Source organism: Fundulus heteroclitus, chromosome 20 (assembly GCF_011125445.2).
Source record: "Fundulus heteroclitus isolate FHET01 chromosome 20, MU-UCD_Fhet_4.1, whole genome shotgun sequence".
NCBI classification, from domain to species: domain Eukaryota; kingdom Metazoa; phylum Chordata; class Actinopteri; order Cyprinodontiformes; family Fundulidae; genus Fundulus; species Fundulus heteroclitus.
In genome coordinates this window covers 37,975,044-38,000,068 of record NC_046380.1, presented here as the reverse complement: position 1 = coordinate 38,000,068, position 25,025 = coordinate 37,975,044, and the positions used below count along the sequence as shown (strand labels likewise).

General features: G+C 40.8%; 1 protein-coding gene across 1 annotated transcript; it reads left to right on the top strand.

Moving 5' to 3' along the window:
* The first annotated feature begins 1,946 nt into the window (after positions 1–1,946).
* Positions 1,947–23,474, top strand: lrrn1 (leucine rich repeat neuronal 1). The gene is given in 3 exon segments (XM_012874264.3): positions 1,947–2,460; positions 20,858–22,985; positions 22,987–23,474. Coding segments are annotated over 2 exon segments (2,148 nt in total). The 5' UTR covers positions 1,947–2,460; positions 20,858–21,014; the 3' UTR covers positions 23,164–23,474.
* The last annotated feature ends 1,551 nt before the right edge of the window (positions 23,475–25,025 follow it).

The following is a 25,025-nucleotide window of genomic DNA, read 5'->3' as shown; positions in this document are numbered from 1 at the left end:
GAAGTTGTCCTGGGGAGGTGCGTCGATGTCCTGGAGAACTTTTGCGGATGATGAAGGGATTGTTTGAACCAGAATGATGAAGTGATTTCCAGCATGGATGAGGCAGGAATATATCAGATGGCTGAACAGTGTTTGGTTGGAAAGCGTGTAGGCAGGTGGCTGCTAAGGTCGCTGGAGTTACAGGGAGCAACCGTGGAAGGATTGCCTGGAGATTTGGACACATGGAGTTGGCTTGACCTGAGCTGGTTTGGAAACTGGCAAAGCTTTTCAAACTGGATGCACACAGACAAAAGTGATCCACACTGAGAAAAGGCAACAAAGCCATGGAAATACTTGGAAACTTGCTCTAAGCAAGGGGCTTGAAGTCTACCAAGAAGGCTGATCATCAGACAAAGAGTGGGGCTCCATCCGAATATCCTTATTGTGTGAGGACTCTTTGGCCAAAGCAGAGTTACAGTGGTTGACCATTTTAAGTGTTGTCTTAATTGTACATTCATTAATGAAGGAGGCAGGAAAAGGAGCCTGTATGCATCCTCTCATGGCTGAAGTCATTACAATGACTCCATGTATCTCAGAGATTAGACTTTAACATACTTCTGCTAATCTATAAATCACTGAATGGCTTAGCATCTAAATACATCGCAGACTTGTTATCAGTGTATCAACCCTCCAGAACACTCAAGTCTTCTGGCTCAAATCTATTCTGCATACACAGAACCAGACGTGGAGAAGCAGCATTTAGTTTTTATGCTCCACTTATCTGGAACAAACTCCAACAGGACTGTAAAACTGCTGAAACCCTGAGTCTCTTTAAGTCAAGGTAAAAAATATATACTGTATATACATTTGTTCATAGTTACCTTTAATTGTTAATGTAGAAGTTTGAGTCCAACTTGTCTTGTACTGTATCTGACGTGCTGCTACTATTCCAATGCAATGTGCTTGCGTCTGTAATGTTTTCCCTCTGTCCCTGTAATGCTTTTCTTTCCTCTGTTTTTTTTATGTACAGGATTTTGAATGGTCTTTTTACTGAAAGGTCCCGTGCGATGTCCCTTACCAATGCAAAACTGTAGCTGTCCTGTCAAAAGAACTTCCCTCTACTCAGCTGTCCACTGGTCATTATTTTTGGTAAGCTAGAAGTTCTGCCTTACTCTGTCCATTTGTTAGATGATGGACTGAATAGAGCTGTTTTATAAGTTCAAAGCTGTGGCTATTGTTTTATAACCTGACCCTACATTACACTTCTCCACCACTTTATTCCTGATTTGTCTGCTCTGGGCTTGGGCTTTAAGATGGTATTCGTTGGCTACTGTTATCCAACAAACTTCTAAGACCTTCACAAGCCAGTATGTGCATGAGGGCCACGTATGAATTGTCTTGGGCTGGCTGCAAAGTGGGCTCCTTGTATTGGACCGATTCCAGCTGACTAAACACAACCCATGTCAGCAAAGCCAGTTAAATTAACAAAACTTAACAATCCCATCTGGGGCCCTTTTCATTTATTTATTTTTTGCCCATTTCGTATACTGATTGCCGTGTATGTAAATGTCGGCAGGTTGTATTTATACTAAAAATAGAGTACATGCAGATGGACCTTTTACCAGTTGGGTGACTGAATACAATTGGTCGCATCGGAATTTGTTTAGGGGGTTTAGAGTAAAGGGGGCTGACTACAAATCCCACATTACACTGTTCAAGTTGCAAAACATTTTGAAACATTGCATCTATCGCCATCCACTTCACAACACTAATGACAGTGAAGAGGAATTAGAAATGGGTTAATCTTGCTCTAAACGCACTAAGTCTGTTCAGGTTGGTGTTCAGAGGGGGAGAGGGGAGGATCGCGTCTTTTTTTTTTCCTCCAACAGTAATGCCTGGTTACTACCCCCACAACCCCACACTCCCCCCTCATGCACTGCCACCCCGCCGCCCCCCTCCTGCCTTTGTTCTCATCACAACAAGCCCGGAGCAGATGGTGCTCTGCTCTGCTTTGCTTTGCTTTGGCCGGCGGTGACAGACAGCCGTCCTCAACCAATAGCCTGCCGGGGAATCAGCTGACTATAGTCTGGACAGCGCCAGGTGTTTTCTGCCTTTTTTTTTCCTTCCCATCTTGCAATCACTGTTCTTCTTCATTCGCAAGGAGCAACAGCAGCAGCAGCAGCAGCAGCAGTGCGGAGGAATATCATCGGAGTGACAAAGCTGTCTGGTCGCAGCAGGTTGGGAGATCTGTCTGTCTCTGCAGACCGCATCATGTGTCTCTCCGAGGCGCTCCGGGACTGACTGATGGGACGCGCCGTAAACAACCTACACCAGAGCTCCGGGGGAGACAGGGATGCGTGTTGTCGCGCTGCCCGATGAACCCGTTCACCTGCATCTCTGTAGCGACCCCCTTTTACTGAGCCGAGGCGTTCACCTGGATGAAGGAGCCGTGCGCTTGGAAACGCGTGGAATGCCAACAAGGTGAGCGCTGCAAAGGAGAGGGCATGGTTCTTTGCAGATCAGTCTGGAGCTGTTGTAAATAAATCTTAGGTGATTTTGACTGTTTTTTTTTTTTTCCTGACTCAGATCGTGGTATTATGTTTTAATCTCAAACAATTAACCACAAGGACGAGGATTGAAGGCGCAGACGCACTCAAGGGCATTATAATATTTCTCTCTAAATAGACGAGGTTAAGTCTGGTCGGTTCCATCATTATTATTATTTTTATTTTATTTTTTTGGAAACCCGGCGTATTTCACCCCGAACAACGTTTACCCTCACATAAAAACAACCCTAAAATCATTATCGCGGTCAGTCAGATGCTGGTCTGAAGAGAGCAAACTTTGATCTCCGTTGCGGCAGGCTGCTCGCCGTGCCAGCGTGCGTGCGGTGATGTGATTTGCATATTAATGTTAAAGTATATGCCAGCAGATGTCTCGACGTCTCCTGCACTCTATAGCGAAAAGTCGCTCGGTCTCTCCTTGAGGGGGGGGGGGGGGGGGGGGGGGGGGGGGGATGAAGACGGGGCCCTTTGGCAGGAGATGCGCTGCTGAGAATGGGGTTGCGTTAGCGGGGGGTCTATTGTGGTCCGCGAACGCTGCTTCTGTCGCCGCAGCTGTTGCGCTTTTGTGACGGAGACGGCTGCTGACTTGTCGCGCAGCTCAGGAAGGAGCTATAGGCGCAGTAAGAGTGTTACATTTGCACTTCCACGGCTCAGTTTTCGGTCAAAGCAAGTTTTTTTTTATTTGTCTCTCTTAGAAAAAGTCCTCACCGAGTGCAACGTTAACATCTGAGTCAGCGTTCATTTAAAGACAAAGAAACAAAAACTTCAGCTTTTTTCTTGTTTAGATTGGTAATTACGCATTGTGCAACAATGCTCATGTGGAAACTTTGCCTTTCTCTCTCGATGCTGTCCCAGAATAAAGTTTAATGGAAGCTACACTGTAAAAAAAAAATTGTGACGGTTTATTAGATATTTGAATATTTTACATTTATTTGAGGGTAAAAGTTTGCAAAGGTAGAACAGCTACTTGTTTGTGATGATAAAGTTAAAAACAGCTGGGTTAAATGGTTGCGGTTAAAAATGAATCGAGGACATTAGGTTGAAAATGTGATCTTCCATGACGGATAAAGTCTAACATTAGCTTTCTTATTATGCACACATCCTACCTGACATTTTGACTGATATTTTACTGAAGCTGCTCAGTCAACTGTTATTTACTAAAGGCCCGTATAGTGCAGCAGCAACTACATACATCAAGGCTAATGTTTTTGTATGGGCTCTATTATGAATGATTATGCCAATTTAGCAAAGCCTGTCCAAAGAACTGTCCTACGTGTTAATTACTGAGAAGGTTTTATTTAAGATGTTCCTTATATGTGTGCTGGTATGTATTTAAAAAATTATTAGTTTTGGTGTAAAGGTGCATAAGTAATATTTTGCCAAATTCCCTCCTAGTGTTGTCACGTCTGTGCTTTCTGAATAGTGCTTGGAGTTCATAGCATTCTGCTGGGTCAGGAAATGCAACTTTACCTGTCTCTAATAATGTAGTTTCATTTTATGTATTTATTCCCTATTAAAGGGTCGTCTGAAAATGAAATGTCAATGCTCTTTGAATGCCCTCCAAGGGATCAGGTAATTATTAGTGGAATTAATCAGGAAGCAGGCAAAGCAGTCAGTTTTACTTTCATTTTTAAGCTTCCAGCTTGCTGAGTTGAGTGACTCTTTTGTTTTATGCAGACTGCAAAAAACCGTGTAAGAGTCAATATTGTTATAGTTGCAGTATTACTATATGCAGGGCAGTGTGGTTTGTCAGGAAAACACCTTGTTAATTTTCATCGTCATTGTATTTTTCTACACCATTGAAACAGGAGGCATTGTGTCTGTATCCAGCTTTTAGCGACAGTGCTAGCGCTAAAGCTAATGTCAAACTTGCTAGCAAGATAAGCTTCTAAATCCTGAGTCAAAAAAGGGTTTACATAACATCCAATTGCGTTTTACCTCATAATGAAGATACTGCCGGTGGTCAGAGGGTCCAGTGGTGCCGTTGTATGGCAGCCTCGCCTGTCAGTCCGTGCCAGGGCAGCTGTGGCTACTAACAGCTCACCACCGTCAGGGTGTGAATGTGTTTGTGAATGGGTGAATGACTAACTGTAGTGTAAAGCGCTTTGGGGTCGTCAGACTTGATAAAGCGCTGTACAAGTTCAAGCCATTTACCATAATCACAAATCAGTGCCTATGTTTTGCTTATTTTTAACATGGGGAACCAACTAACCTTGCTTAAAACATGAATTCACGCGTCATTTGTGCATTCACAAACACACGAGAATCCATCTTGTATCCCTCCCATTTCAACCATTTGTGACTGAACCAAAAACGGTTTGGGCCAATCACGTTGCAGTATTATGGTTTAAGGCGGGACATACCACTGCAAGAGTGGCTGAGCCCACAGGTGAATCAAAGTAAACACTGCAGCCCAGGAGGATGCTGGTCTCACAATTTTTTTTTAAGAATCCACGATTTCATCTTTGAAAGAAGAACAGCAAGAAAGTGCCTTACCTTCTTGTGGTTCCTCATGACATCTGCTGCTTACATTTTAATTTGATACCGTGATTGGCTAAAACCAGCTTTTGGAAGGCGGGCATTAGGTGTCGCTTTGTCAAATCAGCTCGGAGAGTTCTGCTGAATATCCCTCCTTTCCCCAAATGGAATCGATAGGAGCATTCCCAGATTGACATTGGGAAAAACGGAGAGTGCTACACATTATCAGTCTGGCTGGCCAGGTTAAGCACCAACCTAATGAGCAAAAAGGATTAGAAATAATTCAATTTATTTAATAGAAGAAACTCCGCTTTATAGTTTGTCAAATATGTGACAAATTAATATATTACAGATCTCTAATCTGTCTTCTCAAACCCCCAGTAGGTCGAGGCAGATGACCGTTCACACTGAGTCTGGTTTTGCTGGAGGACTTTCCTTCCCGTTAAAGTGGAGTTTTCCTCTCCACTGTCACTTCATGCATGCTCAGTATGAGGGATTGCTCCAAAGCCATGGACAATGCAGACAATTGTCCCTGTGGCTCTACGCTCTTTCATGAGGACTGAATGATGCTTGTCAAGACTTGATGCAATCTGCTGGGTTCCCTTAGAAAGGAAACTTTTTGACCAATCTGTGTAATCTGATTGAATTAGACTTTGCAAAGTGCCTTGATCATGTATATGATGAATTGGTGCTGTATAAATAAATTTTTATTAAATATTAATATAATATATTATATTACTATATTATTATTATAGGGGTTGTGTGCTTTTTTATATTGACTTAAACTGTAGACAGAACATACAATATTTATCAATAAATATAGTATTTTCTCATTCAAATGTAACTACAAAGCCTTTACACAATTAAAAGTTAATTAAAACAGGACAATAGCATGTATTTCAAAAATTGTCATCTTCCCATACATTTAAAACCTTTAAGCTTGAATCATTCCACACCTGATTAATAGGCACAATCCAGTTCCGCAGCTACAGTCACTAGTTTACACAAACAAGTCTGACTGAATGCAGGTCCTCCACCACAGCAGACATCTCTGCTGGCTCCTCCTTTGCAGTAGAATCATAACTAACAAGCACTTTTTATTCTTCGAATAAACAAAGTGTTTTGAGCTTTTTCTTATGGAGTTATAAATAAAATGAATAAACGTTTCCCTTTATAGACCCTCAGAGGGGGAAATCGGTCTCTGTGTTTAACCCATCCCTTAGGGAGCAGTGTGCTGCCAACACCGAGTGGCGCACAGGGAGCAATCTGTAGTCAAGGCTCTTGCTCAGGGACCCGGAGAGAAGACTGAGTTTTGAGCCGGTGACCATTGCAGTCTCACCAAGGCGCAAACGCCTGGCTCCCTAACCACTAGGCCACCACTCCCTACTACAGGAAACAAGGCTGTGATCCTCTATCCTACACTTAGCATTTGATGAGGCAGATTCTCAACTTGATCAGGGATTTTTGCCAGCTCAACTTAGAACAATGATGTTTGCAGATCAACTGCCCCCATTGTAGGTTGACATTGCAAAATGCTCAATGAAACCACCAGTTCCACAGTATTTATCTTAACACAAGGGTAGATAGTTACTGCAGCAAATAGCATGTGCTCTCTTTCATCCTGTTGACCAGAAAACTTCCTTATAGCCTATCTGCCTAGTGATGTTTCTTTCCTAGACAAAGCCACCCATGGAGCTAGTGTGCCATTACCCCCCCCCCCCCCCCCCCCCCCCAATGTAAAACATTCCTGGATCAGTGCTTCTGTGTTCATTTTGGGTCTCTGTGTTCTGTAACCCCTAGTCGGTCATGGCAGATGTCTGTTCACATGGAGCCTGGTTCTGCTGGAGGTTTCTTCCTGTTGAAAGGGGGTTTTCCTCTCCACTGTCGCTACGTGCATGTTCGGTATGAGGGGTAGGTGCAAAGTCAACGACAATGCAGAGGACTGTCCGCTGTGGCTATGCGCTCTTTCAGGAGGAGTGAATGCTTTGAGTCAATGGTTCGGCTGTTTACACATGGCTATGGTTGCTTTCGTTACACCAGTATGATCCACCTTAAATGATAATACTGCAACTTCATTGGCCCGAGCCATTTTTGGTTCGGACACAAATGCTTGAAGCCGGAGCGATACAAGATTGATTCTTATGTCTTTGTGAATGCACAAATAATGCAAGAATTCATGTTGCTTGCAAGGGTAAAACAAAACATTTGTGTGATGAGAAACAGGATTTAAGCATGGTATCGACTTAAAAGCATATCTGGTTGAAATTGACAGGCTAACACTCGTTTTAATGGCTAGCATGCTCTTCAAAATTCGAGTATATTCATAAGATGCCCAACTCTGATCCCCTCCCACACACAACAACCAGAAAGTTTTTATCTTGATGATAACAACTAAGCAGTTGTTTTTCCCTGAGGTACATTGTGTCATCTGTGCATGTGCGGGAGGGGTTGTTGGAAACAACCAAGCTTATAGTTGGGGTTACCAAGCTTCAAGCCCGTTGCCCACCCTGCCAGCAGCACATATAGTAGGTCCCAAGGATATACAGCAGACTGAAGAGGGGGGTGCTGGGTTAGCCATCTTAAATCTCCACTGTTATTCCTTTAAGATGAAGGGTTAAGTGATTTATTTTTTTTCCCTATGTAGGGTTAGGACATCATTTGATCCTGGTAGTAAGTCATACCTGTCTGTAACAGGTATGACTTTTTTAGTAGCAGAAAGGTATTGTAGCCTCTCAAACAACAAGCTGGGCAGTTGGGTTAGGGAGATGCTGGCGTGTTCACATGTCAGACCTCCATGAGTAACAATTTTCTGTCAGATCATATCCAACTCGTCCTAACTAGAGGTTTTCTCCTGTTTGATTGCATTTTAGCCCTTATAAAAATGCATGGCAAATGTGGCCCTACTACAGCCAAATGTACACAATAAGTCAAAACATGTATTAAACAGAAATCAGTTTTACTTGGGGAAGATCTGTTAATTGTTGCCTAAGAAATGTTTCCCTTGGATTTGCAGCTTTTAGTGGCAGGGGTTGGGGTAACCATGGTGCTCTTGATGTCCATGTGGGATTTCATTCAACCATTGTCTGTTTATGCTGTCTAACTGTACTATAACTCTAAGGAAAACTGAATAACATTAAAATGGGCAAACAAATATAAACCATGGTTAATTGCTTTTATTTAAAAACAAAAACATTCTAATAGTTGCATTGCCACTAATATACTGATTATACCAGGTAAAATATGGAAAAATGTGGTCTAAGACATATTTATTGGCATGTTGATCTTGCTACTTATACCGGTACACATAAGAAGAACAAGAGAAAAGACTTGTGTGTTGCAGTTGATCTATTTAAATTCAGAATCTGCCGTTTATTGTACTTAATTGGATTGGATTAATTGGATTTTAGTCACCTGTAGAATGATAAATCTAAAGTCAGTGGTGGCTTAAACAGTAGGTAGTTTTAAAAGATTTATGTTATTTGATGTACACAGTGGTGGAAGACTAAATTACATGTTTTGTAGGTTGAGAGCTGGACCAAAACGCAGACATGAATTTGGAAATGAGCATGTTGAAGATGTTCATTAAGAAAACATAAAAACTTGCAGGGCTTGAATGGAGAACAGAACATGAAGCACAGACAGGGTAATGGAAAAAACCAGCAACGAACAGTGACAACCAGAGAGCTTATATACAGAGGAGAAGGAGGAGAATGATATTGAATGCAAGTGAGCAAAAAAGGCTGATTTACAACAGCTGAGGAGGAAAGTAACACAGGGAAAATAAGGAAAGGGTGATCATTAACACAAAGGGACCCAAACTACACACAAAGTAATTACAAACCTAAGGGGGTAATATTCCAAAACTGATCTAGAGCATGAACTACAGAACAAAACAGAAGTAAGAGAAGAATGAACATAAGTGGCAACACCTTTCTAACAGTAATAAAGACATTAACACAATATAGTAAGACCTTTTTAATGCAAATAAACAACAAGGAAATGATCAAAACACAAATGAAAACCGAAACACCTTCGGATTATAACACTAAAAAGTATGGACAAAACACCAGCAAAACACCATATCAGAAATGTTTTAGTAAAAGTTCTTATTGTGCATAATATTCACTTCCTGCCCTTCTGCACTGTAGACTAACACTGGTAGTTTAAAAGTGGATGCTAGCTGGTTATAGCAGAGGCTCCTGACTGAGGTTCTGGGGGTAATTAGCCAGATTTTGGGCTGAGTTAGCCAGTGTCCAGTCTGCTCTTTAACAGACATGCCATTCTAGCCTTTTACCATGCCAAGTTTCCTCTTTATCTTTTTTAATATTGTTTGTGTCAGTGACCTTTTTATATACAATGTATTTTGTGTCTGCTCTACCATCCCAACTGTACTTTCAAAAATGTATTACCTTATTAGCAGAGAGAGGCAGCACTCCATTAGTTCCAAAGGCCATGACTTTCCAAATGTCTTACAAACCTTCCTTCAAATAATGCAAATGTGTACGAGTCTGGTAGCTTATCCAAATAGGTAATGTAGGAGATCATTCTCTGGCATCTTATTATTGAGATTTTAACCCATAAAAACTGTATGACAGAAATGAACTGTACCCTTACATGGGCCCATGCCTAGTGCCCAATATGTGTGTGGGAGCATATTGGGGATGGAACCCAGCTGCGTGCAATACAGAGAATGGAGGTGAATTGCCGGAGGGTAATGGGGATGTTGTTGGGGAGGCGGGGCGGGGTGCAAGGAAACACTGCTTAAGTTGGAGTTCTATGACTCTTTGTCTTCCAGATGTATTTGATTAGCTTGCAGGGAGGCTCAAAGTGTTGGCTGAAATAATTTAGTTGCTGACTGAAAGTCAGACTATTTTTAGAAGGGACTAAAACACTGGTATTAAATCAATAATCAATAACCTTGCTATTGTCAATAAGATTACAGATGTAAAAGATATTTGAGAAACCTTCACAGAGAAATTTGTCATACACCAAAATTAGACTAATTGCCTCATATTGAATTCACACCCATTTAAAAAATGATAAAACAATTATAGATATTACTATGTTTCTTTAGAACAAAGCGCTTCTGTGTTGCAACTCTGCTGCTTTGTTCAAACATACAGAGAATAGAGCAGATTTCTGACTTATGTAGAACACAACCAAACCTTGTAGAACAGTCTTGAAACTCCTTCATTTGCTGCGTTGAGCCTCCTGGTAGCATCCCCAAGCCATTTCCATTAGGATTTTCAATAATTTTGGAGAAATGTTTCTGTAAAGTCCAGTTAATAACCCAGCAGACCAATGTTTACTTTTTAGCAGTCCCTTTATTCCATGTTTGTATTCTTCTTGTTTACCAGATGATGTTACATATTAGTCCTGGTCATTTTCATCATTTCGTCCCTTTGCTGTTTCATACTATAGTTTTGGTTATTTTTAGAAGATTTTGTACGGTCTTTCAACATGGTGAAAGTCCAGTTGTTATTCACAGCCACCAAGTGGTTGTTTGGTAATTGATTATGTAAAGTACTTTTCTTCTCGTCTTCCCAAAGGGAATCTGGTCATGCGACTCCAGTAAATATAATTGTTCAGCATTAGGTTACTCGTTTAGTCAAAAGTATATAAAGTCTTTAGAAATAAAGTGATAGGGAAAAGTTCCGTTTACGTACAAATCGATGAAATGGCAAAATGCCTGGAGCCCATCCATGATCTTCCGTATTTGTTTTAGCTATCTCTCCTTATACACATGGTGCAAAATCTTTTTGGACACAGAAGAAAAAGTCCTCATCCCAGGCAGACCTAGTTTTAGGTTTATTTACTGGCTCTCACTCTTCATCTTTATTTCCTGCCAACCATGTTTAATCAATGGCTGCATTTTCCATTTTGCTCTCCTCTGAGCATGGAACGAGCATAAAAACGGCCAAATATAAGCTTTCCAAACATGCAACGATTTCCACTGGTGTTTTATTTTTGCACCTGATGATAATTAAAATGCTCAGCCAGGTAATGTCTCGTGGCATCGTTAATAGGTTCTCTTCCTCCGTGTGAGGAGGCAGATGTGTTTTGTCAGGTGGCATGGAAAGAATTATCATAGCAGTGCCAAAATTTGAATTATAGAAAGTAAGGGCCAGGCTTCTGTTAGTGTTAGAAAATGTTTCTGTCCTCTGCGATGACTAGACTGATTCGTAACAGATCAAACTGGGCAGATGCAGAAGGTATAAATGATATAACCCAACAAGCGTGATAACCAGAGGATCTGCTGACATCAGCATTAACATTAACACCACAGCAGCTTATAAATTTGATAGACTGCAAACAAATTTAGAGGTTCAACTGTGTGACACAAAATAAACGAAAGAAAGATATATTTGTGGGCCTTTGGTTATTAAAAGAATCAGTTCATTAAAGATGTCTAAGTTGGGTGCAGGTGGCGCAGGGGTAGAGTGTGCGGCCCAATTTACGGAGGTCTCCGTCCTCGATGCAGCCATCCTGGATCCAAGTCCTAGAGCGTGGACCTTTGCCGCAGCTTACTGGAAAATAAAGGCCACTGGTGCAGCAAAAATAAAAACATAACTAAAAAAGATGCAGGAATCACAGTTCTGAGCCAAATTTCATTGTACCTTGACTGTAAGCTCTCCTGAAGGCTGCTAACATTTCCAAATGCTGCATGTTCCCTCGCAGACAGTGGATGTGAGCAACTTTTTCGTAATCCGTTTATCCTTCCCGTTATTTATTTAAAGTTACCTTTGCTGCCTGAATGAACCACAGATCTGTGTCAGCATGTCAAAGAAAATACAGTTTCCTTTTGAGCAGCTTGTTACATCTCTTGGCTTTGGTTAACAAAGTGGTCCTCAGCCGTTTATGCCCACAGATCGGCTGGCCTAACTGCGACAAGTGGGCCGGGGGTTGGGGGCTGGGTTTGTGGAGGTGGGGTCACATGTGGTCACAAGTAAGAGAGAAGTGGAAAACAACCAATAACCAACCTCTGTTTTATAGCTTAGTGGGGCCGATCAAGCCAAAAAAGCTACCATTTTCTTGGTGCACCTTTAGTATGTACTGCTTTCTCTTCCAGTTCTCTGAGTCTAGTGTTGTTGTAAAGATCCTGTCCCAAAGTAGTAGCACAACTACAAAATAATGTTCTTTTTAAGATGTTTCTTTGATGCAAAAAAATAAACTGTATATATCATTCAAGAATTCTTCCAACTTTGCTTTGGATTAAAGTCGTTTCAGATTCCTGCTTTCCTCCCTTTAAAATTCTGCTTTTGCCCTCATTTTATAACGTTTCAAGTTTGGCGGTTGCCGCACCATCATGTGTAGCCTTCAAAAAATATGTTTAGTTATTGTTGAAAAATTAAACAGCAGGGCATCTACTGGTGTCTTTTTGTTCTAATTTCGTTTCTGCTTTTCTGTGAGAACAGCACTTTATACTTAGACAACTCTGTGGTGGTTAGTATTAAAAGGGGTCAGCAACAATGCAGCTTTACATTCCATAAAAGGGAACACAGGCAAAGCTGTCAATATTTACCAAAATGTAAGATTAGCAACAGGATTAACCCAGTTTTGGATGAACAGAGGAGTATAAACGAATGAAAAAAATAAAAGATAATTATTTAATGCTAGATTTGCCTCATGCTCTTGAATTATAGTCATTTCTAAAATAATTCAGAGGACACATTTTTATTTATTTATTTTTTACAGCTGATCCATAGCCGATTTTTTGGTTATCAAAGTCACCTTTCAAGTTCTTGGGTTAAGAGGCTGGGAGACCTGATGGAACCTGGAGCAGAAGCACAAACTTGTTCCCTGAAAATAAACACAATCTGATGCACCTGGAAGCGACTACCTGCCCTGTTCCGCGATAAAGCTGTTTTCTGCCACCTGAACTCCAGGCCATCTTCTTTAATATCATTACAGATATTTAGAAATCCAAACCCTGCATGTAAACCACAAGTTAACCTTTCAAGAGAGGGAGAAAGTGACAGAGAGGTCTAAAGAAAACGTGACCGTTCATATTCCAACCCTTGTAGAACTCCCTTTAGATTTTAATTTGTGCATAGTTAGTTAATCCTTATCATTATTGACTCTTTTAGTGATCAAATGGAATCAAATCCTTTATCCAATTCACGCTCCCCCAAAATTGTAGCCTTTAGATAGACAGAAAGATACTTAAATATCTGAGACTGATGAAAAAAAAAAAAAACTAAAAAAAACAACAATAATATAATTATTAATATGTACAAATGGTTCCCAATCATCATGTGTAAGCTTCAGAAGTGAGACATTTATCCCATCAAATCCACTTTGCTGCAATGTTAAACGTTAATATTAGTAATTTATTTCCTAGTTGTCAATAATTTATGCGATGTGAGATTCTTGTCCTGTAAAGTTTTGTCTTCTGGCTTAGGGTGCCACAGCATGGACTACTGCTTTGATTTCTGTAGTTTCTACAATGTTTTCATTAACATAAATTAATTTGCTTTATAGGCAACATGAATGTTAAAATGGTAATATTGTGTGCAATAACCCGCTTCAGAACTTGCCGCTTCAGGTTCTGCACATATGTTGCTTTTAATTAAAGCGCTAAAGGACCTGTTTTTCTCCCCCCCCTCAGTCTGAATTCATCACACTGCCCTCAGCTAATCTCCTCCTCAGGATCTCCATCTGCTAATCCTAACTGGCACAGCAATAGTCACAATATAAAGTGCTTTAGTTTAAAAACAACATCCTGCTGTAGCCCTGGCTCACAGATGCTCCGCCCTGTCTCGTAGGGAATCCCCGGTATAGGAGGAGAAGGGATCGTTCCCCTCTCTCCGTTGCTGTTGCCAGGCAGTTTACATTCAGACATATTGCTCAGCTCTCTGGTTTTAAAGTCTCTTAAGCGGTATCTTCTTGAGCCGTGTGTTTACCCCTAAGAAGGTGGATGCTGCACGGCTCTGCACTAGGAAAGGTGCCTCATAAATATACCTAATTGAGTCAGGGATTGTCTTAAGGGTTTAGTTAATGCTGCAAGTGCTCAGGCTCGTTAAACACCTGCCATCTACCTAATCTCACTAATGAGTGCGGTTGCTGCACGGAAACAGGACATTTGGTCACGATATGTGGGCATCAAATGGAAAACAAAATCGTAAACATTGTGTTAGTGCTGATATTTGACATGGATGTTCACCACGGTTCAGGAATGGGCTGCTCGGCTCTTTTATAAAGTAACACATGTATAACAAGCTGATATTAGCTGCTTTATCAGTCAGGCGAGCTGCCCGAGTGGCTGGCCTGCAGTCAACTGCTTATACTATGGGGCGGAGATTATTTTGCAGATAAAAACCTGTGCTAGACTTAAAACTCGGGGAGCTCATTTACCTTTACCTCCTACCTCCTTTCCTGCCATGATTGCAATCTTTTTGTGTTAAGCTTTGCTTTGGCTGGTGAAGCAGTATTAATTGGTCACTTAGGTTTTGTTCACGTTTCTATGACTTAATGATACAGTTGGATAAAACAGCATCCAATCCATCTATCCATCCAATGTTTTGTTTTTGGTGGAGGAGTCCAACCCCGCCTTCAAAATCAGCTGATAGTTGATAATCTTAGGATAAAACTGTCAATAAACCTTTAACTTTTGATCCTTAGTTTTTGATGCAAAAAAGCTTTGGATTGGCATGCAGTCTTTGTAATGCTGGTTGTGTTATTCTTTATCAAATGATGATTATTGTTTTGATAACAGGCCAGGACGGGTCAAAAGGTTCAAAGGCCTAGATGTTGTCCCTGTTGCCTAGATCAAAAGCATCCTAAATTTGAATCCAAGCAAGCACTCTTTCTAGATAGAGTTTGCAAGTTCTCCCTGTGCGTGCGTAGAGGCTTTCTGGGTACTCCAGCTTCCTCCCACAGTCCAAGAACATGGCTCTTCTTGGACTGTGGGCGGTACCTATCTTCAACCATTAAGTAAAACTCAGAATCCATGATTCCTAATAGAACATGTATAGTTTATGCTGCATGCTTCTGCTGACTTAACTTAAGCAATATTTAAGGTTCACCATTCAACTGTTTGGCCAAGCTAAGATTGTATCTTATTTATGTGAACCATTTGACCCTTCCTGAGGCACAGCATGCTCTTTTTACTTGAAAAAAATACCTTATGGCCTAAAGGGACCAGATGGCACTGATTTAGTATTGACCCGAGATACACTTTAAACATGTTCATTTGAACACATTCAAACACAACGTTGCAAATAGAGAAAACTGTGAAAAACAACTAAGATGACTAAGATGAGCTACTTCATCACTGTCTAGTGGACAGTTTGTATGGAAATGTAGGTAAGAATGCCCAAGTCACTTTTTGAATACCCGCGCATCCGCAAGACCATCCTACCTGCTCTTCCAAAAGATAAGATGATCCCCCTACTATACCTTTTACGATGACAACTAGATGGATTAATATTTCTCATGTGTAAACTGTGAGCAGTAAACACTGAAGCACTGCTTTAAAGTAAAAAGGTGTATAATCTGAGTCATTCCGTGTTAATATCATATGGGTTAACAGATACTCAATTCACCTCACACTAACTCCCACTCCCTGGACCAGTAAGGACTATTATTAAATAGGGACTGCAAAGAAGTTTCCTCATCCTCTCTGCGCTTTCTGCACTTTCCTTTTTCCATTTAATGCTACTTCAGGTAACTATTAGTAAAATAATCCCCAGAAGATGCTGACCAAGATACACAGGTATAATTACTAAACCACATAATCCCAGACAAATAACCGCCTGCTTGGTACATGCTCTGCTACTGTTAGCTTGATGGTGATTTTTTTTCTTGTGATACTGGACTTTTGATGTGATCAGTGTGTCTTGTGCTGGAATAATCTGGTCAAGATCAAGGACTAGATGATGGTGTACGCCTCAGGAACTTTAGTTCTGGTTTTACTTTTAAGTGCTCTTTTATTCAGATGTCAAACTAAGTCAATGTGGGGAAGGAAGGGGCAGCTGCTGTCATATACGTGGGACGTGCTTCCTTTTCAGTGCCACCGCAGAAATAAACCTGCTGATTTCATTGGGTCACTCCCTGAAAATTTACTGGAGGAAATTAGACCCACTCGCAAACAATGATATAGCAAAAGAGGCCGTGGATGGGGGGGTCCAACAGCAGCTGCGGAAGAGAGGAAGCTGACCACCTCTACCATCTATGATCCGGTGTAACGTGAGGTCCCCCCGCAACAAGATGGATGAACTCCAACTTCTGGCAACAGGATGGTTTGACTTCCAGGAGGCGTGTGTTATGCTGATCCTGGCTGCACCCCAAATTCCCAAAAGTTATGTTAAAGTAGAGGGATTGTCACCCCCACGTTCTGTCAGGGAAGAGCAGAGGGGTTGGGTTGTGCCTTTAAATTAATGGAAGATTGCGCAGGCAGCTTAGATATGCAGTCCACAAATGGACCTGCTGTGTTAGAGTTTGAAAAGGTGGAATAACAAATGTTCCTCCTGGGGCCAGTGCCTCTCCGAACACTCCAATCTTCATATTGAGAAACTGCAATCATTGCAACCTAAATATTGCGATACTTGGATTCTAATAGTGTATTTATTGTGCCCCCAGGCAAAGTCGCACATTAGACAAGTGCTATGACAGTATGAATAAATAATATTTCCCTTTTTAACCCCAAAGAGGGGAAAGTTGTCTCTGTCTTTAACCCATGCCTTTGGGAGCAGTGTGCTGCCACACTGAGTGGTGTATGAGGAGCAATCTGTGGTCAGTGGTCCAGCTCAGGGACCCGCGATGACAGACTGAGTTTCAAACAGTCAAACTTTGGGGCCTTTGGGGCTCTAAGATTCAAATGCCTGGTTCTCTTCAATCAATCAATCTTTATTGTCAAGTACAATTTGCATTGTAATCGCAATTACAGTTTCTCTTGCCACTAGCCAACCACTCCCACAAGCTCGCCAAACCACCTTTGTCAAACTCCAGTCATAACATCATGTATTTCATTCACACACACAAAACAGCCCTTAAAAGGTATCATTTGGTCTCCTGATGGCATAGAGACACTCAAAGGCCGTTTTTATTAGTCAGAGAGTCAAACACTTTCTCTGAGGAGCAAAATCTGGACCTTGACACATATGTAATTACAGACTGTGTGGGCATTGTGATCCCAAAAAAGGAAATTAAGATCTACTCCAACAGGGATATTGTCACAATGGAAGTTAAAGATTGCAATAACCAGGAAAAAAACAGGCTTTTAAGAATAATGGTCACCAAGAATTAAAAGCTATTAGAATTAGAAGCCCAAAACAGAAATAGCACATCATAAGAAGGCTATTTGGGACAACCTGTTATGTATGAACTCAAAAGACATATGACCTATGAAAATAGCTGCTTACATGAAACTGCACAAAAATATATCTATGCTGTGAATGAAGCGACCAAAGCAAATTAACTGAATACTTTTTTATGGACAGTGCAATAGTCTTGACTCTGCTGAATGTGGTTGTAGAGAAACAGGCCAGGATTCAGTCTCATAATATACTTGTCAGTAACGTTTTCATGCGGGTTAATGTAAATAAGGCCAAAGGTCTAGATGGTATCCCTGCTTCTCTATTAAGAACCGTTGGGGATGAATTAACACCTGCTTGGAGGCCAATTTTTCAGAAGTCTATTGACATTCACACATCTCAGTAGGAAACTATTACACCTGTTGCTAAAAAGTGTTGCTGCAAGAGAACAACCTTAGACCCATCGCTCTAACATCTATTGTGATGAAGTGTCTCAAAAAAATGATGGTGAGTAATCTACAGCCAGATGTGGGTCCACATCTGGATCCATACCAGTTTGCTTACAGGCATAAGAGAAGCAATGGTGTTTCCTGCAGTGGCATAGTGAACCTTGTTGGCTCAGGACCTATCCTAGAGTGCTTTTTGTTCATTTTTAACTCAGCTTTTAATATTTTCCAGCCCCACAACCTGCTGGCCACATTGATAGAGGTGTGTCAGTTTACCTGTCTCATTCACCCTATTTACCAATATCTGCATCTGTTATACACTCGACTGCATATTTCAGTCTGCCATTCTCTGCCTCATGCCGGATCCATCAGATTTAATATCCTACTGACAGCAGATCCAAAGTTTCATTCAGTGGTGTGTAGAACATTTCCTGTTTGTCATAATCCAGAAAACACAGGAAATCATCTTTGATCTGAAGTCAGTCGGAGACCACTCATGAATGGCCATCCATTATCACAGTATTGTCCAGGTGGATTCATACAAATACCTGGGTATACAAAAACACAGTAAACTCACATAGACTGTGCAGGTTGATCATGGCTTCCCTTCTCTGCAGGCTGAGGGCCTTGGCTGTCAGTCAGAAGGTGATGTTGCTCTTTCACCATGCCGTAACAGAGAGCATCATTAAGTACAGCATCTAAGCCTGGGTCGCTAACCTGTCTGTCCAAATGAAAGCCGAGCTCCCCCAGCTCACAAAGAGAGCCAGGAAGTTAATGGGAGTCAAGCAGCACCCCTCACTTTAGACCGTCTTTAAGCAATAACCAGACAATCCCAGGAAATTATCTCACACCCCACTCACATTCTTCATTCAGAGAATCAGCTTCTTCTCTAAGGTTGGTGTCTCAGAGTTCCTGCATGCAGATTGAGCCGCTCTGAGAACTCGTTTCATCCACTCTCCATCAAAGCCTTAAATAGCAACACAAGAACTAAATTGTGATTGTAGAATGTACAGGTAGTGGTCAACACCATTTTAAACTCTGTCTACTGTTTCCTTTTTTGTTTTTTGTATATATGGTTTTATGTTGATCTTGTTATGTTGGGACTGGGGTATTTTTCAGTATACTGTGGGAGAAAGTGGATATAAGTATGAATGTTGTCTGATGTTAATGGGTTTTATATTGATGCAGTAGCCAGTGTTTATATTCAAGAAAAATTTTCCTTTGGCTGACAAGGTTAATCTAAAAAGTTCTGGAATAGGTTAAGTAATGCTATAATTGGCTAGCACCAAGACTACTATGTTAATGCTAACCTCTATGGCAACCCCTTCCTAACAATTAACATCACTGCCATAATAACAAGCAAATACAGATATGTTCAAACATAACATCACCTACATATTTAAATACTCAAAAGCATGTTTTTCAATGCTCTGAGAGAAAGAAGAACTGTCTTTCATTGTGAGTGCTGTTTTGTAGCTTCCGTATCAGTAAGGGACTTGCCATACCTCTCTGCAACCATGAATACAAGCGACTTGCACCTTGTGGACAAGAACATCCCACCACTCATACTGTTTTCTTCTCAGCTGAACAACATTGTTTCAGTCATACAAAAAAGGTTTGCATGTACACTGTCCACTCAGAGAAGGAGAAAAGAGCAGAATAGAAAGAACAGAAGTTGGGTTTTTTTTCACAAGAATGTCAATCCAGATTTGTGTTACTTATTTAGGAGCTCAATGGGGAAAACATTGGATGTCAGTTCAGTGTATGGACACACCATCATGCCACAAATGTTTTACAGCCACCAGTCTGAATTGAGACAGACTGCAGTTGGAACTCACAGTGGACATTACAGCATGCTGGGAAGTATAGGGACTGCACATTTGTAATGGGGATGGTCTTTGTTTAGTCTACTTCTGTTAAAAGATGAGAAAAGTAACATTACTGGTATACTGATTCAAGACATCTATGAAATGAGAGAGAATGGACTTTTACCATACTACTATGTAGGGTAGAAATCTTTTGCCTGATAAAAGGCATATATTGGTCTGAGATCTCAGTCCATCCAGGGAATTAATCCCATTTGTGATTTCTGACAAAATAAAGCCTCCTATTTGTGTCAGATGTGCTCTGCTGTCTGTTTTCATAGTTATTTACCTTTTGTGCCTGGTCCTTGACTTCTTTTGACCCCTGAGTTTTTCCTTATTAGAACCTCTGAAGATTTCAATCAAGTTAAAATATGATTTTAAAGTTAGTTATTATTTAGGTTATAGCTTTTAAATTGTTCTACAGGAAATACAGAACAAGTTGTCATTCTTCTATTTATAGACTCGTAATAATAACATAAAAAGCATGGTTTGCTTAAGTCATTTCACCAGCTTCAGCCGAAATTCTGAATGCTCACAATATTGCGTTAAACAGTGTAATGTGCAAATGATTGTTGCTTTCTTTGAGGCTTGCTGCTGACTAATATCTCATAAAGTTTAATGATGTTCCAAAAAGTTAATAATGGAGTCCTTATGGGCCTGGTGAATAGATGAAAGTCCTCAGCGCAACTTGATTTTTTTCCAAATAGCTCAGGTCAGTGTTTTCTGCAAGCACTGTAATTAGCTGAACTTGCATTTTTTGTAAAACTGTTGATGATGCACATAACTTAGTCTCACAAGCATACTGTAGCTGCGTAGTTTAAGAAACTCTTCCTTGTCAATATTGCTGTCTTATTTAATTTCGAGGTTTAAAGTGAGGATAAAATGACAAAAATACAGGTGATTTGACAAATGCACTTGGCTTATTTTATCAAGCAAAAAATTTAAGATTTTAGTATTTACGGACTCACACACCAGATGATGAAATTGTGTTATCTTTCATTAAAATGTTTATATAAGTGCTGTTTCAAGCTACATTCATATTAGGCAAGGCAAGTTTATTTACAAAGCACTTTCCAGTAACAAGATGATTCAAAGTGCTATTAATGGGTAAACTCTGTTTTTTTATTATGTCGGTCCACAAGGTACATAGCTTTTAAAATGCTCTTAAGGAATAATTGGACAGATTTTTCTGAAAATTGTAACTGTTTAAATATTCAATGCTTTTCCCTCACCCCTCTAATTACAACTTTTTATTTTTGTCTTTTTTCCAGATAATCCTCCAACACCAGAATCCTTGCCTCTCATTGCTACCCCTGACTTTGACGCCAGAACCTCATATTTCCTGGACTTAAAGGCGGCAAGTCTGGTTCATGACTGTTACAAACCTTCTTCCAAAGTCGACTGACCATCATCCTGTCCCTTCCCAGCATGGCTAGACGGAAGATTGACAGCTGTCCTCAGGTTTTTGTTGGCCTGTTTCTGGTTTCTGCGGCACTTTCTCTTGTTCAGAGCAATGAGTGCCCCCAGCTGTGTGTATGCGAGATCCGACCTTGGTTCACCCCTCAGTCCACCTACAGAGAAGCCATAACAGTGGACTGCAATGACCTTCACCTAACTCGGATCCCAGGAAACCTGTCCAGTGAAACCCAGGTTCTTCTTTTACAGAGCAACTACATTGCCAGGACCAGTGAAGAACTGGAGCAACTATTCAACCTGACAGAACTGGACTTATCTCAAAATAACTTCAGTACAATTAGAGATGTTGGTCTCATCAACATGTCCCAGCTCACCACACTTCATCTAGAGGAGAACCAGATCATGGAAATGCCCGACTACTGTCTGCAAGATCTAAGCAACCTGCAGGAACTCTATATCAACCACAATCACATCAGCATCATTTCTGCCAACGCCTTCTCTGGGCTTCATAACTTACTCAGGCTTCATCTCAACTCTAACAAGCTCAGATCTATCAACAGTCAGTGGTTTGACTCTACGCCAAATCTAGAGATTCTCATGATTGGAGAGAACCCCGTTGTTGGAATTATGGACTTCAACTTCAAGCCGCTGAGCAATCTGAGAAGTCTGGTTTTAGCTGGAATGGATTTGAAAGATATTCCTGGAAATGCCTTTGTGGGGCTCGACAATCTTGAGAGCCTCTCTTTCTATGACAACAAGTTGGTTGGAGTACCTCAGAAAGCCCTTCAGAAACTACCCAACCTAAAATTCCTGGACTTGAACAAAAATCCAGTGCACAAGATACAGGAGGGGGATTTCAAGAACATGCTTAGATTGAAAGAATTAGGGATAAATAACATGGGAGATCTGGTTTCCATTGACCGTTATGCTTTGGACAACCTCCCTGAACTCACAAAGCTAGAGGCAACAAACAACCCCAAGTTCTCTTATATTAATCGCCAGGCCTTTCGGGATGTCCCGGCTTTGGAAAGCCTAATGCTAAACAATAACGCCCTGAATGCCCTTTATCAGTCAACTGTGGATGCTCTCCCCAACTTGCGAGAGATCAGCATCCATAGCAACCCCTTGCGCTGTGACTGCGTCATCCAATGGATGGGCTCCAACAAAACCACAGTGCGATTTATGGAGCCCCTATCCATGGTTTGCTCTATGCCACCAGAGGTCAGGGGTATGCACGTCCGCGAGGTGCTGCAGAAAAGGTTACTGAACCAATGTATGCCGCTAATTTCCCACGATACTTTCCCCACCCATCTCAATTTAGAAATAGGCATGACCTTGGATTTGGATTGCAGAGCTATATCCCAGCCTGAGCCTGAAATCTACTGGGTGACACCGATGGGAAACAAGATTATGACTGACACTTTATCTGACAAGTACAGCCTCAGCAAAGAGGGGACGCTGAGGATTTCCCATATCCAAGTCGAAGACTCCGGCAGGTACACTTGTGTGGCTCAAAACTCTGAGGGCGTTGACACAAAAGTGACAGCGATAACGGTCAACGGCACTCTGTTTGACAACACGCAGCTCCTAAAGATCTACGTCAAACAGACAGAATCTCACTCAATCCTCGTCTCCTGGAAAATAAGCTCCAGCGTCATGGCCTCCAACCTCAAGTGGTCATCCGCGACAATGAAAATCGACAACCCTCACATTACCTACACTGCCAGGGTACCCGTGGACGTCCATGAGTACAACCTCACTCATCTGCAGCCAGCAACCGAGTATGAAGTGTGCCTCACTGTCTCCAGCATCCAGCAGCAACCGCAGAAGTCGTGCGTGAACGTCACAACGAAGCAAGCAACCTTCGCGGTGGAAATATCTGATCAGGGGACCAACACTGCTCTCGCGGCAGTCATGGGAACAATGTTTGCGATCATCAGCCTGGTTTTACTGGGCGTGTACACCGCTAAGAGGTGGAAGAGGAAAAAATTACCACCACTCTCTGAAGAAGTATATGCAGAAAACCTCATCAATACCGTTAAATGAGCTGTACCCTCCGCTTATTAACTTGTGGGAGGCAGACAGTGAAAAGGAGAAAGAAGGCTCGTCGGAGACCAAACCTAGCCAGGTCGACACCACACGCAGTTACTACATGTGGTGAAGCGTTCCCACCGGGAGAAACAGAAGCATCATTGTTTAAGTAGCACAAATATAAATGCTTGCTTCTTGCTTCTTTACCTTAATAAAAAAAAAATTTCATGTTTAAATTTTTTATTTTTCTTTCTTCGGCTTTTTTTGACTGAGGCGAACAGTGAGTGAGAATTTTCACATCTAATTTCACACATTGTTTCTTTTTTCTTTTTACCTCTCACGTGTGTTTGACACACAATGTGGCAGCTTCATTTAGCTTCTTGAACTTTGTAGTCACGGCGCTTTACTTTTGGCACTCATCTTTATGAACAAGGCATGAAGCATTGTCATGGATACAGCACGACATAAAGGAAGAGCTGAATCCCAACCTTTTGTTTGAGAAGTTTCCCTGGCAGGACTGCTACCAGTCTGCAGTTTTTCTTTCTGTTGTAAAACAATTTCACCGTTGACTGTTGTGCACTCAAAATATAGTATATGCTAATTTGTCTATCAACTCAAATGTAAACCGAGAAAAGTACATTTAGAATTGATATACTGTCTATTGAATAATGTTAGAAATTCTTCTGTAATGTTGTATCAGCTATGACTTGATTTACTTTTTGTACTCTAAAATAAAAGGATGTTTGGTTTAGACTTTAAGTTTGCAGGGTACTGTAAACCAGCAATAGAAATATGAATGTTATAACCCTAGCTAAATAGATGTAAGACTTTTATAATTCTTACAAGAATTGTTTCTTAACATTGCTGGAGTGTCTACAATCACTGTTTTGTTTTTTTCAGGTTTACACACATGAACATGTTGTGTAAGGAGGAGCGACTCAAATAAAATCTTTTAATCATGTTTTCTAACCCATGACTTCAACAGCATGTGTCGTTATTACCCATTTTATATAGACAGTTGTCACATGTTTACATTCACACTAAAACTACACAAATTGTGGCTTTAAAAATGTGTTTGAATTGTTAAGCTTCTGAGGGTAATTCATAACATTTTGGGATATTTGGAGGCAGATCTGTGAATCCATATCAAGGTGCTATGCTGTGACAACAGGGAAAGAATACATTTTAACAAAGTCAAGATATCAGGAAAGGTATTATGGATCTCCGCAAGTCTGGTTAATCTTTGGGTACAATTTCCAGAAGCTTGAAAGTGCCATATTCATCCTTTCAAACTATATCCAACTATTAAAATCGTGGAACCCAACTTTCTACCAGAGATGAATATTTTTTTGGTGTGAAATAAGTGTATACATCTCAGAAATAAGAACAAAAAAACCTCATGAAGATCCTGATTGAAGCTGGAAGAAAAGTATTGTCCATTATGGAATAAGTCATGGGCTAAAAGGCCACGCAGAAAGGAAGAAGACATTACTCCAAAAAAGAACAAACAAATTTAGATCACAGTTTGCAAATGCATTTATGGACCAAAGCCTTATGTTTTGGAAACATGTCCTGTACAGAGAGTAAGGCTGGACGATATGGAAAAAAAGCATATCGATAAAATAGAAATCACATCGATCGATATCAATAATTATCAAAAAATCCAAAACATATATTTTAAGCGCAGTCCTGACTATTTTATGATGTTGCTTAATGACCTCTTTTTAAATAATGAACACTGATTTCAAACACAACCCTTTATTCAACCAACTTTTTATACAAACTGTAAGTCTTAAAAAAGAACATGTGCTCTCTGGACTCTTTGAAGCCTAGTGAAGGAGCGTTCCTGGGTCTGCATTTGTGATTGGTTGGTAGGGGATAATGACTGCAGTATTAACCTACATGATAGGCTAGAAAGCAGAAGGAAGGAAACATTTTCTTCTGTTGAACTTTTAATTTATCCCTTTTTTTTCCTATTGAACCAGAGTTGTA